The sequence below is a fragment of the Mobula hypostoma genome, chromosome 5 (genome assembly GCF_963921235.1).
Source record: "Mobula hypostoma chromosome 5, sMobHyp1.1, whole genome shotgun sequence".
NCBI classification, from domain to species: domain Eukaryota; kingdom Metazoa; phylum Chordata; class Chondrichthyes; order Myliobatiformes; family Myliobatidae; genus Mobula; species Mobula hypostoma.
In genome coordinates this window covers 105,782,625-105,801,194 of record NC_086101.1, presented here as the reverse complement: position 1 = coordinate 105,801,194, position 18,570 = coordinate 105,782,625, and the positions used below count along the sequence as shown (strand labels likewise).

Genomic DNA, 18,570 nt, shown 5'->3' with positions numbered 1-18,570 from the left:
GGGAAGGTGTGTACGTACTGGATGGGGTTACAGATTTGGGATGGCATGTAGAGGCTGCAAGGCGTTACATAGAGACGGGTGTAGGGGGCAGAGAGGGTTACAGAGGCGGGGAGGGTGTAGGGGCTGGACCGGGGGAAGGGGGTGTTGACAGAGGTAACGAGGGATGTAGGGATTACAGAGATAGAGAGGGGTGAAACAATAGAGTTAACAGTAGAAGAAGGTGTGATAGGAAGTCATTGGGATTGGAGAGCACTGGACCAATGGGTGAAGAGGTCTCAGAGTGAGTAGGTACAGAGACGGTAGAGAACAGATACGGGCAACAGCAAATATTTGTCCTGCCAGGGGCCTCACAGTGAGAGGGGATGGGCTGCTACTTGAACCCTCCCTAGCACCTAACCCCAGCCCAGCTGTGTGCTCAGGACTGTAGGGAGGCAGATCGACGCTGAGTTGCCCCCACAGCTGAGAGCACAAGTTTGGATGGAGGTGAACATAGGGGTGGGAAAGTGTCCAAAGAAAATATGGACACTTAGGTGGACTGAAACCCGTCCCAAGGGCCAGTGAAGGAGCTAGAAACCTAAGCAGCACATCACAGCTCACCTTGTAGACCCACGTCTCCAACACCAGGAATGTCCTGGGCAGCAGAAAGGAAGCAGAGAGTTCATTAGAAGAGGCAAATCATAAACACAAGAGATTCTGCAGATGCTGGGAATCCAGAGTAACACACCCAATGTGCTGGATGAACTCAGCCGGTCAGACAGCGTATATGGAGAGGAATAAACAGTCGCCATTTTGGGCCAAGGCCCTTCATCAGAACTGGAAAGGAATGGTGCAGAAGCCAGAATAATAAGGTGGGTGGGCGGGGGGGGAAGAGGAGAGGAGTACAAGCTGGCAGGTGATAGGTGAGGGAGAAGGTGGGTGTATGGGGGAGAGGTGATGAAGTGAGCGGCTGGGAAGGGATCGGTGGAAGAGGTAAAGGACTGAAGAAGAACATACACTAAAAGCTGGAGGAACTCAGCACATCAGGAGGCATCTATGGAGAGAACAAACAGTCGGCATTTTGGGCCAAGACCTTTCATCAAGCTGAAGGAGGAATCTGATAGAAGAGGACAGTGGACCACGGAAGAAAGGGAAGGTTGAGAGGCAGCAGAGGGAGGTGATGGAGAAGAGAAGGGGTAAGAGGAGAGCTAGAATGGGGAATAGGAAAAGAGAGAAGGGGAAGGAGGAAGAAGTTACCAGAAGATAGACAGATCTATGTTCATTCAGCAGATTTGAGGCTACTCAGGTGGAAGATGAGGTGTTGCCCCTCCAACTCGAGTTTGGCCTCTTCATGGCAGTAGAGGAAGACTGACATGTCAGAATGGGAATGGGAGGAGAATTCAAATGGGTGGCCACCATGAAATCCTGCCTGTTGTAGCGAATGGAGCAAAAGTGCTAAACAAAGCAGTCCCCCAATCTGTACTGTATAGGGTCTCTTCCTCCTTATGAAACATTGACTTTTTATTCTTCTGCATAGAAGCTACCTAACTTGCTATGTTCCTCCAGCATGCTCTATGGGTCATTAGACGAGGGCAACTATTGTTCACCTGCCCTTCCATCCAACAGCTGCACTCCCGGCAGGTTCTCACCAAGAAGCCACAAGTCCAACGTTTCCCAGCTGCCAAACCGCAAGCACCTGCTCTGGCTGACCTCAGTATTCAGTTGCATGCCTTGTGCTTTAGTCTGCTGAGGTCACTGCTCGGAAGCGATGCTCTCTCGGGAATCTGTATCAAGAGCATGTGAATCGGGTGGAGCAGCAGGTGAACCTCACAACCCCAAAGACCCAGGTTTGATCTTGACCTCCAGTGCTGTCTATGTGGAGTTTGTATGCTCTACCTGTGAGCATGTGTCTTTCCCTCGGGAGCTCTGGTTCCCTCCCACATCCCAATGATGTATGTTAATTAGCTGCTGTAAATTGCCCCAGTACTGAAAAAGCCCTTGGGGTTCACTTTCACCTTAACTGCTAGAACCCTCTTTAGCCCTCCTAATCTCCCTTTAAAGTATTCTCTTGCATTTCTTTTACTTGGATCTTTATTCTTTGGAACGTAGAAGGTTGAGGGGGGACTTGATAGATGGTATTTAAAATTATGAGGGGGATAGACAGAGTTGACGTGGATAGGCTTTTTCCATTGAGAGTGGGGGAGATTCAAACAAGAGGATGTGAGTTGAGAGTTAAAGGGTAAAATTTTAGGGGTAACATGAGGGGGAACTTCTTTACTCAGAGTGGTAGCTGTGTGGAACGAGCTTCCAGCAGAAGTGGTTGAGGCAGGTTCAATGTTGTCATTTAAAGTTAAATTGGACAGCTATATGGACAGGAAAGGAATAGAGGGTTATGGGCTGAGTGCAGGTCAGGGGGACTAAGATAGGGTAAGAGTTCGGCACGGACTAGAAGGGCTGAGATGGCCTGTTTCCGTGCTGTAATTGTTATATGGTTAGATGGTTACTCCAAGTGCCTCGTTTGATCCTAACTGCCTATACCTGATGAATACTACCTTTTCTTTACCAGTATCAGTATCCCTTGATAGTCAAGGCTCCATAAGCCTTGTCTTTTGTGATCACAGGAACATACAGATTCTGTACTCTCAATATTTCACCTTTGATGGCCTACCACTTACCAAGCATCCATTTACCAGAAAACAACCTACCCAATCCACATCTACCAGATCCCTTCTGATACTACCAAAATTGGGCTTTCTCCATTTTAGAATCTTAAACAGAGGACCTGACCTAGCCTTCTCTAATTATAGTCATATAGAAGTACAGCACAGAAACAGGCTTTTTGGCCCATCTAGTTCATGCCAAAACTTTAAGCTGCCTACTCCCATCGACCTGAACTGAGACCATAGACCTTCATACCTCTACTATTATCGTACCTATCCAGACTTCACTTACATTGAAATCAAGGTCGCATGCACCACTTGCACTGGCAGCTCGTTCCACACTCCCACCACCCGCTGAGTGAAGAAATTTCCCCTCATGTTTCCCTTAAATATTTCAGCTTTCACCCTTAACCCATGACCTCTAGTTGTAGTCTCACCCAACCTCAGTCGAAAAAGCCTGCTTGTATTTACCCTATCTATACCCCTCATAATTTTGTATAACTTGGTCAAACCTCCTCTCAATCTTCTACGTTCTAAGGAATACAGTCCTTTCCTATTCAATCTTTCCTTATAACTGAGGTCCTCCAGAGCCAGCAACATCCTTGTTTACATTTTTCCTGTAGGTAGGTGACCAAAACTGCACACAGTACTCCTAATTAGGCCTTACCAATATCTTATACAACTTCAACATAACATCCCATCTCCTGTACTCAATACTTTGACTTATGAAGGCCAATATGCCAAAAGCTTTCTTTACAACCCTATCTACCTGTGATGCCACTTTCAATGAATTATATACCTGTATTCCCAGATCCCTCTATTCTACCACACACCTCAGTGCCCTACCGCCCACTGTGTAAAACCTACCCTGGTTAGTCCTACTGAAATGCAAAACTTTGCACTTGTCTGCATTAAATTCTATCTGCAATTTTTCCACCCATTTTTCCAGCCAATGCCTCTGCAAGCCATGATAGCACTTCTCGCTATGCACTTCACCCCCAATCTTGGTGTAATTGCAAATTTGCTGATCCAGTTGACCACATTATCATTGTTGATATAGATGACAAACAACGGATCCAAATAAACTCTTCTTGGGCTTCCAGCCAGGTACAGGCATCAATTATAACTAATGTTTAAATGACAAACTCCGCTATCTTCATCAAGTAAGATGAAGAGAGTGGAGTTTGTCATCAAAACATTGGTTATAATCAATACTTGTAGCAGGCTGGAAGCTTGAGGAGAGTTTATTTGGCATATACGCCGGGAAAGCACTGAATCTCTTTTCAACAATGGACCCAGCACCGATCCCTGCGGCACTCCACTAGTCACAGCCCTCCAGTCAGAGAGGCAACCATCTACTACCACTCTCTGGCTTCTCCCACAAAGCCAATGTCTAATCCAATTTACTACTTCACCTTGAATGCCGAGTGACCGATAACGTGGTCAAGTGGATCAGCAAATTAATAGATGACACCAAGACTGGAGGTGTAGTGGACAGCGAGGAAGGCTATCAAGGCTTGCAGTGGGATCTGCATCATCTGGAAAAATGGCAGATGGAATTTAATGCAGACTAACCTCTTATGCAGGACCTTGTCAAATGCCTTGCTAAGTTCCACGTAAACAACATTCACTGCCTTGCCTTCATCCCCTTTCCTGGTAAACTTCCTCAAAAAAACTCTATAAGATTGTTTAGACATGACCTACCATGCTGACTATCCTTAATCAGTCTATGTCTATCCAAATTCTTATATATCCAGTCCCTAGAGTAACTTACAGTCCAAAAACTTACCCACAACTGATGTCAGACCCACTGGCCTATAATTTCCTAGTTTATGCTTAGATCCTTTCTTAAACAGCGGAACAACATTGAATAATCTTGAAATGGATGGAATTATGATCACTAAATCCAAGTGTTCTCCTACACACTGACATTATCTTCCCAGAGCCTCTGCAGTCCGACTGCTGGATCCCAAGTGCCTGAAGCCAAAAAGATCAGAGTTCTTCCCCTTCAGTGAAAACTGACGAAACAGACCCAAAAGATGGATTGACTCCAGGCTCTGGCAATGGGCCACGAGGGCCTATCATTGGAGTTGGAGATCCGTTCATCAGGAAGGTCAAGACCCGAACTGGTGTAGTCCAATATTAGAAGCCCACCTCACATATCTGTGTGCAGTTCCACGAAACATTGTGGGCATGGTATGTCGTACTGGAAAGTGTGGCGACACTTATAGGCTACCCCCCAGCATATCATCAGGTTAGATCATAAGATAAAGGAACAGAAGCAAGCCATCTGGCCCATCAAGTCTGCTCTGCCATTTCATCATGGCTGATCCATTTTCCCTCAGCCCCAGTCTCCTATCTTCTCCCATATCTCTTCATGCCCTGACTAATCAAGAATCTATTAACCTCTGCCTTAAATATACCTAGTGACTTGGCCTGCTCAATCACTTGTGGCAATTAATTCCACAAATTCACTACTCCCTGGTTAAAGAAATTCCTCCTCACCTCCGTTCTAAATGGATATCCCTCTACTCTGGGGCTGTGTCCTCTGGGCTTGGCTCCCGCCCCCCCCCCCCCAAATCATAGGAAACATCCTCTCCACATCCGATAGATTTCAATGGAGGTCCCCTCCTCATTTTTCTGAATTCCGGTGAGTAGAGGCTCAGAGCCATCAAACACTCCTCATATTATAACCCTAACACAAACAACACATTTCACTGTATGCTTTGATGTACAGGTGACAAACGAATCTGATCTTTTACCTGAAGCAGGCCCAGTGCCATTTCCCTGCTCCCCCACCCCCACAGACACAGACTGACCCAACTAAATGGTTCCAACATCAAAAGGGAGGGTTTTCATTCAAATCAGCAGACCAGGAAACTGCGGATACTGGAATCTGCAACAAGCAGTAAGCAGCTGGGGAATTCGGCAGATACAGCAGCATCAGAGGAGAGACCCTTCAATGGCATTGACAACACCCCTCATCCCCCCATCCTCACCACAGGCTGAACCCAACACCTTCCTTACCCGTTCCTTGCCCTTTAGTCTCGGCCACTCCTTCCTCTCAACCCTGCAATTGAAACAAACAGTCATTGACACCACAGTTCATGAGTGAGAGAATGCCCCTCCCACAGTGTGACCTTCCCTCAGCACTGTCCCTCGCTCAGTATCACCCCAGAGGGTGTGACACTCCCTCAATATCACCCCTCCCATTGTATGACTCTCCTTCTGTACTGTCACCTTTTTTTAAAACAAATATACAAAACTTTATTCAAATACAAAAGACATGCAAAGATTAGGGTTTGCAATAGAGTTACTAAATTTAAATTACAGTTACTACCATCTATAATGCACTCAATTCCCCAGGGGACCCACCATTCCCGGCCATCCCCCACTGAACCCATAATGATTGTATGCTCACTCTCCAAGGATACCCCGGTTTAAATGTGGCACCAGAAAAGGGGCAGGAGTCGGTTTAGGTACAGCACTCGACAGCCCCACTACCTGGACCCACAAATGGCCACCTTGGCCAGGCCCAGGAGCAAGCTACAGGATATCCTCTGAGTGACCAGACCCCCACTCACCCCACCCCTGTACTGGGTGCCCATAAACTAGGAGTGTGGGGCTGTACTGCAGCCCCTTCAGATATTCAAACAGGAGCTGCAACCTCTCACACTCCATGTAGACATGACTCCCCCCGTCCACAGAAAGGACAGGTGGACGGGGTATCAGTGAACCTGATCAGGAATCTATGGCCGATTCTGTGGGTTCCCAATGTACAGGGGAAAAGCCCTGTATAAAGAGCCTTCCACTGGGGGCCTCTCTCATCACGTAATGCTAAGACAGATGGCCATGTGTATGCCAACAGCAGGCGAGGGCAATAAAGTGAAAAGTGTGCAAGAGCTGCCCGTACAGGAACTGTCTTGGTGCTTTGCGGACGGCACAGTGGGTATCTCCACGAGGTGACTCATGCTGTGTGGGACCGGCTCCCAGAGGAAATCTCAGGCTTTGGATCTGGTGAGCACCTCCAGTTGAGCAGGGACTGGCATGACCAGAGCCACCCTGCATGCACTGCAACGGGATGGAAAGTGGTCCCTGTCATGGCCTGAATGCCACTCTCTGCAAGCGCAGGAGCCCTTTCACCGGAGGAGACTCTAGACCCGCCATAGTTCCTGGTAAAAGCCTGGCAGCTCCCACATAGCAGAGTGCCTGAAGCCCTCTTTCAGGAGTTGAGTATCCTCCTAAGGGCAGTGCCCCCAGCGAAAGCAGTGCCACCTTGGAGGGTGCTCAGTGTACAGGCATCTCTGTAGGGTCCTGAGGCAGAGAGCTGCCAACTGGGTACGTACATATGTATACACACACACACACACGTGACTACCGCCCTTCGTAACTGGAAGACTGAGGATAGCAGCCTCCTATTGCCCAAAAGAAGTCCAACCTTCTCTGGGTCCTTGCGATAACTACAAATACAGTGCTGTGTGGAACAATTTTTGGTGCCTGAACCGCCCCCACCCCAAGACTCCAATGGAGGAATGGGTCCTGTGGCTCCAGGCCCCTGGTTGGTGATGAGATCAGACTCTGCTGCCCCTCCAGCTACTCGCAAGATCTGGCTGCACTCCCCCTTTCCCTGCAGCCCAAACAGCCGTTCGCCATACCTCCTCTTGCTGGGGATGAAACCGATCTCCTCGCTTTCTCCATCTGAGTGCACCTTGCGGGCCTGCCACCACTCCTCGTCTGAGGCATCAATGACATGCAGGATGTCCCCAAAGTGGAAGCTGAGGGCTTGGCTGAGGAAGCCACAGTCCTTCGTCTTGTCATAATCAAAGAGGGCCCTGTGGTTGAACCGGAGGTGAACAGAGATTACTTCAGAATGGGGCTGTGCAGTCACTGAGAGAGACAACTCCTACCACTCACACAACTACTGGACTCTATTCCCCTCCACCCAAGCCACATCAGGACATGGTAGATGGAATGTGTGAAGGTCAGAGGTTGGATGTATTGTTGGAGCAAGGTACAGGTCGACGAGGGAGTGATTACAGGGTAGCGCTGGACTCCAGGACAGCTTCTAACCCCATTGAAAAGACCTCTTAGAACATAAAGATGAACTCTAGATCTCCCAATCTACCTTGGTAGTGTAGGGCTAGTGTAATACTTTTCCTGACACTGTCTGTATGGGGTTTCAATGCTCTCCATGCTAATATTCCTTGTAATGGATGGTTGGATGCCATGGTGTGTAGCGACAAGCACAATCGCTTTACAGCATCAGCGATCAGAGTTAATTCACACCACTGTCCGTGTGGTGTTTGTATGTTCTCCCCATGACTGTGTGGGTTTCTTCCGGGTGCTCCAGTTCCAAGGTTAGGGTTAGTGAATTGTGAGCATGCTATGTTGGTGTCAGAGCTTCAGAGCTGCCCCCAGCAGACTGTCCTGGTTGTTGATGTAAATGACACATTTCACTGTGTTTCAGTGTACTGTACTTGTGACAATTAAAGCTAATCTTGAAAATCTTATCTATTACCTCATGTTGGCCCTTGTGCCTTACTATCTGCCTGCACTGCACTTTCTCAGTAATTGTGACACTTTATTCTGCATTCTGTCACTGCTTTTCCCTGGTTCAGTCTCAATGCTGTGAAACGATCTGGATGGATGCTGTGAAGTCACTGGTATTTGTTATTGTCACAGATTGGCAGCTTTTGTTTGTGCCATCCATAAGCACACCAAAGAAAATGCAGAATAAAGTGTTACAGTTACAGTGAAAGTGCAGGCAGGCAACGGCCATGATGGGGCATACTGGGAGATGAAGCGTGGCAGGGATGGGGTGAGAAGGGTGGGGGTGGGTAAGGTGGATGAGACCATCCGGAGGAGCAGCAGGGCAGCGATGGGCGATTTGGTCTCACCGGATGTAGAAGACTCGTTTGTGGTTACTGCGCAGTGAGCTGGTCCCTGAGCCAATGCTGCTGTTCATCAGCTGTTCCCGCAGGTCGTGGATCTTCGCCTCAAACCGGCTGTACTCTGGCAGTGAGGAAGGAATGGTGAGCACAACCAGCGGCTCAGGGGCTCCCCCCCTCCCAATGGCCCTGCAGCTCCCTCATTCCACGGCACGCGTTCCCCGAGTGTCACCACCTTAGGCAGTGCCGGGGAATGAGGTTGCAAGTGTAAGGACAGACCCCACCACTCTGCCCTTGCCCTGACCCTGACACTCACCCTCCATCCTTTGCCCCACCTCCCAGATCATACTGTTGCGTTGGCCATATTCACCACCTCATCCCTCATTCCCCACCATGCTCCTCAGCTGTACCCACCCCAGCCTCACCCCGGGTCCTACCTTCTGGCTTGTACTGAGCAATGATGGTCACGGTCTGTCCTGCATTTTTCAGCGCGGCAGCGGCCTGCTCGTGAGTGGCATTCCGCAGGTCCACTCCATTCACCTGCCAGCGACGAGGAGCAGGGGTCAGCATACAGGGACCACCAGTTAGACACTCAAGGGGCAGGGGAAGGCCATTTCTCTCTCCCTTCAGTGCTTGCCATGTGGCAGAGAGAGGAAAATTAAAATAGTGATGCCTGTGACTCTTTTGGTGTTAGAGATCATATTTGGGAGCACAAGGTGGATTATTGTGGGCCAGTAACTATTCTGGGATGGTCCACCTGCAGCCTCTGTGCCCGTCACCTACCCCTTCCCCGTCTCCCCACCACATGATGCAATCCCCTCGCTGCCTCTATGACCCCCTCCCTTTGGTCCCTATGCCCTTCCCTGTCTCTGTAACTCCCTCCATCCCCTAAAACCCTCCCCACCTTTGTAAATGTCTCTGGCCCCAACACCCCTCCCTCTCTCTGTAACCCCCTCCCTGGCCCCAATATCCCTCCCTCTCTCTGTAACCTCCTCCCTGGCCCCAACAACCCTCCCTCTCTCTGTGACCCTCCCTCTGGCCCCAACACCCCTCCCTGGCTCCTACACCCCTCCCTGTCTCTGTAACCTCCTCCCTGGCCCCAACACCCCTCCCTCTCTCTGTGACCCTCCCTCTGGCCCCAACACCCCTCCCTGTCTCTGTAACCCCCTCCCTGGCTCCTACACCCCTCCCTGTTTCTGTGACCCTCTCTGGCCCTACACCCCTCCCTGACCAAGACACCAATCTAAACGGTAGGGCACCATGGTAAAGTAGCATTATCATAGCTCAGGGCTTTCCGGAGCTTGGAGTTCAACTGTGGCGACATCTGTAAGGAGTCTGAATGTGAGGGTTTTCACTGGGTGCTCCGGTTTCCTCCCACGCTCCAAAGACATACACAGTAGGTTAATTGGTCCCGTGATTAGGTGGGTGTTGATCGGGTTTATCGAGGGTTGCAGGGATGGTGTAGCTCAAAGGGCCAGAAGGGCTGACTCTGTGCTGAATCACTACATAAATACACAAACTAGCCCTACTTGCCTACATTTGGCCCACATCCCATAAGTTTCCTAAGCACGTACCTGTCCAAATGCCTTTTAAATGTTGTTAATGTACCTGCCTGAACCACCTCTGGGTGAAGAAGTTGCTTGTCAGATTCCTATTAAATCTCCCCCCCCACCCCCAACATTAGATCTATACCCTCTAGTTCTTGATTTCCCAATCCAAGGAAAGAAAAAAAATAGACTCTACACATTCCAGAAGCATGATGGCTTGGTATGGTAACTGCTCTGCCTGTAACTACAAGAAACCTCACAGCTCAGCAGATTGTGGAAACATGATGCCTCAGTAAAAGAACCAGTGTCCCACCCTGGACATTCACACCCTTCCATTAGGTAGAAGATGCAAAAGCCTGACAGCTCGAAGCACCGAGCTCAAGGGCAGTTTCTAACCTGCAATGGAATGCTTCCCTAATATGATAAGATGCACTTTTGACTTCAGAATCGACCTCACCATGACTCTTTCACCTTATTGTCTGCCTGTACTGCATAACCTGTAACTGTGACACTTTGTTCTGCACTCTCTCCTACTACCTCAATGAGCTGATGTGATGAAATGATCCGTATGAAGGCACGCAAAAAGAACAATTTTTCACTCAACCTTGGTTCATGTGACAACAATTAACCAATTTTCTAATGACTCGCTGTGCTTCGGTAATGGAATGGTAACTTCGCACACCATTCCAAGTGTATAACAGTAATAAAACCTCCCGTTACAAACATACCACTCCCTGCAGGTTCCCTTTAAGTTGGACATGACCTGGAATCAAAGGGTTAATGTATGAGGAGCACCTGGTGGCTTTGGGCCTATTCTTGCTGGAGTTCAGAAAAATGAGGGGTGATCTCATTGAAAACTATTGGATATTGAAAGGGCGTGAAGAGCATATTTCAAATAGTGGAGGAGTCTAGGACCAGAGGGCACAGCCTCTGAATAGAAGGACATCCCTGTAGGTGAGGAGGATTTTCTTTAACCAGAGGGTGGTGAATCTGTGGAATTCACTGCCATAGACAGCTCTGGAGCCCAAGTCATTGGGTATATTTAAAGTGGAGGTTGATAGTTTCTTGATCAGTAAAGATGTCAAAAGTCAAGTGCAAATATCACTCCATTCTTCAAGAAAGGAGAAAAGAAGAAAAGAAACTACAGGCTAGTTAGTCTGACCTCAGTGGTTGGGGGGATGTTGGACATGATTATTAAAGATAAGGTCTCAGGGTACTTGGAGGCACTTGACAAAATAGGTCATCGTCAGCTTGGTTTCCTCAAGGGAAAATCTTGCCTGACATATCTGTTGGAATTCTTTCAAGAAATAACATGCAGGATAGACAAAGGAGAATCGATTGATATTGTGTACTTGGAAATTCAGATGGCCTTTGACAAAGTGCCACACATGAGGCTGCTTAACCAGCTATGAGCTATGGTATTACAGGGAAGATACTAGTATGAATAAAGCAGTGGCTGGTTGGCAGGAGGCAAACAGTGGGAATAAAGGGAGCCTCTTCTGGATGGCTGCCGGTGACTAATGGTGTTCCACAGGGGTCAGTGTTGGGACCGATTATTTTTACATTATATGTCAATGATTTGAATGATTGAATTGATGGCTTTGTTGCAAAGTTTGCAGACAATATGAAGATAGGTGGAGGTACAGGTAGTTTTGAGGAAGTGGAGAGGCTACAGAAGGACAGACAGATTAGGAGAATGGGCAAAGAAATGGCAGATGGAATACAGTGTCAGGAAGTGTATGGTCATGCACTTCGGTAGAAGAAATGAAAATGTTGACAATTTTCTAAATGTAGAGAAAATACAAAAACCTGAGATGCAAAGGGATTTGGTAGTCCTTGTGCAGGATTTCCTAAAGGTTCGTTTGCAGGTTGACTCTGCAGTGAGGAAGGCATTCATTTCAAGAGGACTAGAATATAAAAGCAAGGATGTAATGTTGAAACTTTATAAAGCACTGGCGAGGCTTCACTTGGAGTATTGTGAACAGGTTCGGGCCCCTTATCTTCGAAAGGATGTGCTGAAACTGTAGAGGGTTCAAAGGAGGTTCACAAAAATGATTCCAGGATTGAATGCAAGCACACATCAAAGTTGCTGGTGAATGCAGCAGGCCAGGCAGCATCTCTAGGAAGAGGTACAGTCGACGTTTCGGGCCGAGACCCTTCATCAGGACTAACTGAAGGAAGAGCTAGTAAGAGATTTGAAAGTGGGAGGGGGAGGGGGAGATCCAAAATGATAGGAGAAGACAGGAGGGGGAGGGATGGAGCCAAGAGCTGGACAGGTGATTGGCAAAAGGGATATGAGATGATCATGGGATAGGAGGCCCAGGGAGAAGGAAAAGGGGGAGGGGGGAAAACCCAGAGGATGGGCAAGGGGTATAGTCAGAGGGACAGAGGGAGAAAAAGGAGAGAGAGAGAAAGAATGTGTGTATATAAATAAATAACGGATGGGGTACGAGGGGGAGGTGGGGTATTAGCGGAAGTTAGAGAAGTCAATATTCATGCCATCAGGTTGGAGGCTACCCAGACGGAATATAAGGTGTTGTTTCTCCAACCTGAGTGTTGTTTGAATTTCCAGCATCTGCAGAATTCCTCATGTTTGCCAGGATTGAATAGCTTGTCATACAAGAATATTTGATGTCTCAGAGCCTGTATTCACTAGAATTCAGAAGAATGAGGGATGATCTCATTGAAACCTATCGAATGGTGATAAGGTGGATGTGGAGAGGATGTTTCCTGTGGTGGGAGTGTTTAGGATCACAGGACACAGTCTCAAAATAGAGGGGCATCCACTTAGAACAGAGATGAAGAGGAATTTCTTTAGCCAGAGAGTGGTGAATCTGTGGAATTCTTTACCGTAGGTTGCTGTGGGGGCCAAGTCTTTATGTATACTTAAGGCAGAGGCTGATAGATTCTTGATTGGTCAGTGTATGAAGGGATATGAGGAGAAGGCAGGAGATTGGAGTTGAGAGGAAAATTGGATCAGCCATGATGAAATGGCAGAGCAGAATCGATGGACCAAATGGCGTAATTCTGCTCCTATATCTTCTGATCTTATGGTCACAGGTAGAAGGCAGGAGGATGGGGTTGAGAGGGATAATAAATCAGCTTTGATGGAATGGCGGAGCAGACCTGATGGGCCAAATGGCCTAATTCTGCTCCTACGTCTAATTGACTTGGAAATATTTTGCTAGTTCTCCTTCAATAGTCCAGACAATGGATCTCTCTGAGTGCGCCTTGGAGGCATTCTCTCCTGAAGGGCAGTGGTAGTTCCAGGCACTCATCAGGGGCAATTACTGTAGAACAATAAATGAACGCCCTGCCCCTGCTGCCCATCACCCCGAGTGGAGTTAACATTACCGAGAGTATCTGGTCTCCCTTCCTGAGCTCCCCACTCAGGTCCGCTGGGCCACCAGCCAGAATGAAGGAGATGAAGATGCCTTCCCCGTCTTCACCGCCCACGATGTTGAAGCCCAGGCCTGTTGAGCCACGGTGGATCATCACTCTCCGAGGCTCCCTGGAAGATGAGGTCAAAGGTCAAAAGTCAAAGTTACATCTAGCTGGAGGACATCAGTAGGTCTTGATGAAGGGTTTTGTCCCCATGTGTCCACTGGTTATTCCTCTCTGCTGCTGCCTGACCTGCTGAATTCTTCCAGCATTTTGAGTGTGTTACTGTGGATTTCTAGCATCTGCAGAATCTCTTTGTGTTTAAAGTAAAACTCATTATCAAAGTGAGAGGGTTAGCAACTTAAAATTCCTTGGTTTTATCATTTCAAAAGATGTGTCTTGGGTACAGCATATATACGTCATTACGAAGAAAGCACAGCAGCACCTCTACTTGCTTAGACATTTGCAAAGATTCAGCATCTACTGACAAGCTTCTATCGATGTGCAGTGCTGAGCATACTGACTGGTTGCCTGGTATTGGAAACACCAATGTCCCTGAATGGAAAAACCTACAAAAAGTAATAGATTCAGCCCAGTCCATCATGGGTAAAGCCCTCCCCACCACTGAGCACATCTTTATGAAGCATTGTCACAGGAAAGCAGCGTCCATCGTCATGAACCCTCACCAGCCAGGCAATGCTCTCTTCTTGTTGCTGCCATCAGGAAGAAGGTACAGGAACCTCAGCACCCACACCACCAGGTTCTGGAACAGTTATTACCCTTCAGCCATCACACTCCTGAACCAGTGGAGATAACTTCAGTCAATTCATTCACCCTAGTACTGGACTGTTACCACAGCCTATGGACTCTTCATCTCATGTTCTCAATATTTATTGCTTATTTATCACATTGTTTTTTCTTTTCGTATTTGCACAATTTGTTGTCTTTTGACATTAGTTGTTTGTCCGTCTTGTTATCTGCGGTCTTCCATTGATTCAATTGTGTTTATTTGTAAATACTGTGAATGCCCGCAAGAAAATAAATCTCTCAGGGTTGTTTGTGTGTGGTGACATATACGTATTTGCTAATAAATTTAATTTGAACTTTGTGTACATCACCATCTCCTACCTTGAGATTTGCTTTCTTGCAGGCATTTACAGGAAAGTAAAGAAATACAGGTATTAGAATTCAGGAAAAACTAGACATAAACAAAACCTGACAAACAATCAAGTTCAACTTCAAGACTGTGTAATGCCATTTCCAGTACACGAGTATAAAGAACAACAAAGCAATTATCACTGCAGATCCAATGCAGCAATAAAGACACAATAAAAAGCACAATAAACATGAATACATAAGATAGTTTAGATACATAGTTTCGCACAGAAGAAAGACAAACTGTGATAATTTTTTAAAAATAATACTGAGAACATGAGTTTAGACTCCTTGAAAGTGAATCTGTAGGTTGTGGAATCAGTTCAGAGTTGAGGTGACTGAAGTTATCCACACTGGTTCAGGAGCCTGATGGTTGAAGTGTAGTAACTGTTCCTGAACCTGGTGGTGTGGGACCCAAGGCTCCTGTACCTCCTGGCCAGTGGTAGCAGTGAGAAGAGAGCATTGCCTGGATGGTGGGGGGTCCCTGATGGATGCTGCTTTATTAGAAACATAGAAAACCTACAGCACAATAAAGGCCCTTCAGTCCACAATGCTGTGCCGAACCTGTACTTACTTAGAAATTAACTAAGGTTTCCCATAACCCTCTATTTTTCTAAGCTTCGTGTATCTATCTGGGAGTCTCTTAAAAGACCCTATCGTATCCATCTCCACCACTGTTGCCGGCAGCACATTCCACGCACTCACCACTCTGCGTAAAAAAAACTTAACCCTGACATCTCCTCTGTACCTACTTCCAAGCACCTTAAAACTGTGCCCTCTTGTGTTAGCCATTTCAGCCCTGGGAAAAAGCCTCCGACTATCCACACGATCAATGCCTCTCATCATCTTATACACCTCTATCAAGTCACCTGTCATCCTCCATTGCTCAAAGGAGAAAAGGCCAAGTTCACTCAACCTTTCCTCTTAAGGCATGCTCCCCAATCCAGGAAACATCCTTGTAAATCTCCCCTGCACCCTTTCTATAGTTTCCACATCCTTCTGTAGTGAGGTGACCAGAACTGAGCACAATGGAGTCTGACCAGGGTCCATATAGCTGCAACATTACCTCTCGGCTCTTAAACTCAATCCCATGGTTGATGAAGGCCAATGTACCGTATGCCTTCTAAACCACAGAGTCAACCTGCGTAGCAGCTTTGAGTGTCCTATGGACTTGGACCCCAAGATCCCGCTGATCCTCCACACTTCCAAGAGTCTTACTATTAATACTATATTCTGCCATCATATTTGACCTACCAAAATGAACCACCTCACACTTATCAGGCTTAAACTCCATCTACCACTTCTCTGCCCAGTTTTGCATCCAATCGACGTCCCACTGTAACCTCTGATAGCCCTCCACACTATCCATAACACCCCCAACAATTGTGTCATCAGCAAATTTACTAACCCATCCCTCCACTTCCTCATCCAAGTCATTTTTAAAAATCACGAAGAGGAGGGGTCCCAGAACAGATCCCTGAGGCACACCACTGGTCACTGACCTCCATGCAGAACATGACCCGTCTACAACCACTCTTTGCCTTCTATGAGCAAGCCAATTCTGGATCCACAAAGCAATATCCCCTTGGATCCCATGCCTTTATACTTTCTCAATAAGCCTTGCATGGGGTACCTTATCAAATGCCTTGCTGAAATCCATATACACTACATCTACTACTCTACCTTCATCAATGCTTTTACTCACATCCTCAAAAAATTTGATCAGGCTCGTAAGGCACGACCTGGCTTTGACAAAGCCATGCTGACTATTCCTAATCATATTATGCCTCTCCAAATGTTCAGAAATCCTGCCTTTCAGGATCTTCTTCATCAACTTACGCACCACTGAAGTAAGACTCACTGGTCTAAAATTTCCTGGGATATCTCTACTCCCTTTCTTGAATAAAGGAACAACATCTGCAACCCTAAAATCCTCTGGAACCTCTTCCTGATGATGCAAAGATCATCGCCAGAGGCTCAGGAATCTCCTCCCTTTCCTCCCACAGGAGCCTGGGGTACATCTCATCCGGTTCTTGAGACTAATCCAACTTGATGATTTCCAAAAGCTCCAGCAGATAGTTTCTTAATATCTACATGCTCAAGCTTTTTAATCCACTGTAAGTCATCCCTGCAATCACTAAGATCCTTTTCCGTAGTGAATACTGAAACAAAGTATTAAGTATCTCCACTATCTCCTCTGGTTCCATACACGCTTTTCCACTGTCACACTTGATTGGTCCTATTCTCTCACGTCTTATCCTCTTGCTCTTTACATACTTGTAGAATGCCTTGGGGTTTTCCTTAATCCTGCCCACCAAGGCCTTCTCATGGCTCCTTCTGACTCTCCTAATTTCCTTCTTAAGCTCCTTCCTGCTAGCCTTATAATCTTCTAGATCTCTATCTAGATACCTAGTCTTTTGAACCTTTCGCAAGCTTTTCCTTTCTTCTTGACTAGATTTCCAACAGTCTTTGTACACCACGGTTCCTGTACCCTACCACCCTTTCCCTGTCTCATTGGAACGTACCTATGCAGAACACCACACAAATATCTCCTGAACGTTTGCCACATTTCCACCATACACTTCCCTGAAAACATCTGTTCCCAATTTATGCTTCCAAGTTCCTGCCTGATGGCTTCATATTTCCCCTTACTCTAATTAAACACTTTCCTAACTTGTCTGTTCTTATCCCTCTCCAATGCTATGGTAAAGGAGCTAGATTTGTGATCACTGTCTCCAAAATGCTCTCCACTGAGAGACCTGACACCTGACCAGGTTCATTTCCCAATACCAGATCAAGTACAGCCTCTCCTCATATTGGCTTATTTACATATTGTGTCAGGAAACATTCCTGAACACAGCTAACAAATTCCACCCCATCTAAGCCCCTCGCTCTAGGGAGACGCCATTCAATATTTGGGAAATTAAAATCTCCCACCACAACATCCCTATTATTATTACACCTTTCCAGAATCTGTCTCCCTATCTGCTCCTCGATGTCCCTGTTACTATTGGGTGGTCTATTAAAATCACCCAGTAGAATTATTGACCCCTACCTGTTTCTAACTTCCACCCACTGAGACTCAGTGGACAACCCCTCCATAACTTCCTCCTTTTTTGCAGCTGTGACACCATCTCTGATCAGCAGTGCCACACCCCCACCCCTTTTGCCTCCCTCCCTGTCCTTTATGGCACTCTAAGTGACCATTCCTGCCCCTGAACCATCCAAGTCTCTGTAATGGCCAAAACATGATAGCTCCACGTACTGATCCAAGCTCTAAGCTCATTCGCTTTGTTCATGATGCTTCTTGCATTAAAATAGACACATCTGAAACCATCGGTCTGAGCGCATCCCTCCTCTATTGCCTGCCTATCCGCCCTCTCGCAATGTCTCCAAGCTTTCTTGATTTGTGAGCTGATAGCCCCTTCCTCCATCTCTTCAGTTCGGCTCCCACCCCCCAGCAATTCTAGTTTAAACTCTCCCCAATAGCCTTAGCAAACCTCCCTGCCAGGATATTGGTCCCTCTCAGATTCAAGTGCAACCCGTCATTTTGTACAGGTCATGCCTGCCCCAAAAGTGGTCCCAATGATCCAGAAATTTGAATCCCTGCCCCCTGCTCCAATCCCTCAGCCACACATTTATCCTCCACCTCACTCTAGTCCTATACTCACTGTTGCATGGCACAGGCAGTAATCCCAAGATTACTACTTTGAGGTCTTGCTTCTCAACTTCCATCCTGACTCCCTGTAGTCTGTTTTCAGGACCCCCTCCCTTTTCCTACCCATGTCATTGGTACGAATATGTACCACAACCTCTGACTGTTCACCTTCCCACTTCAGGACATCATGGGCACAATCAGAAACATCCTGGACCTTGGCACCTGGGAGGGAAACTATCATCTGCATTTCTTTCCTGCATCCACAAAATTGCCTGTCTGACCCCCTAACTAGAGTCCCCTGCTGC

The 18,570-nt window shown here is 47.1% G+C and overlaps 1 protein-coding gene across 5 annotated transcripts in view; it reads right to left on the bottom strand.

The window, feature by feature from the left end:
* LOC134346880 (disks large homolog 4) overlaps positions 1–18,570 on the bottom strand; it is a 438,117-nt gene that overhangs the window by 21,561 nt on the left and 397,986 nt on the right. For all 5 annotated transcript variants that reach the window (XM_063048693.1, XM_063048692.1, XM_063048690.1 and 2 more), the window contains 6 exons: positions 13,426–13,582; positions 8,962–9,064; positions 8,534–8,648; positions 7,292–7,468; positions 5,664–5,706; positions 598–631 (listed from right to left, as the gene is read on the bottom strand). In XM_063048693.1, coding sequence (XP_062904763.1) covers positions 598–631; positions 5,664–5,706; positions 7,292–7,468; positions 8,534–8,648; positions 8,962–9,064; positions 13,426–13,582 — 629 coding nt within the window. The remainder of the gene's footprint in view (positions 1–597; positions 632–5,663; positions 5,707–7,291; positions 7,469–8,533; positions 8,649–8,961; positions 9,065–13,425; positions 13,583–18,570) is intronic.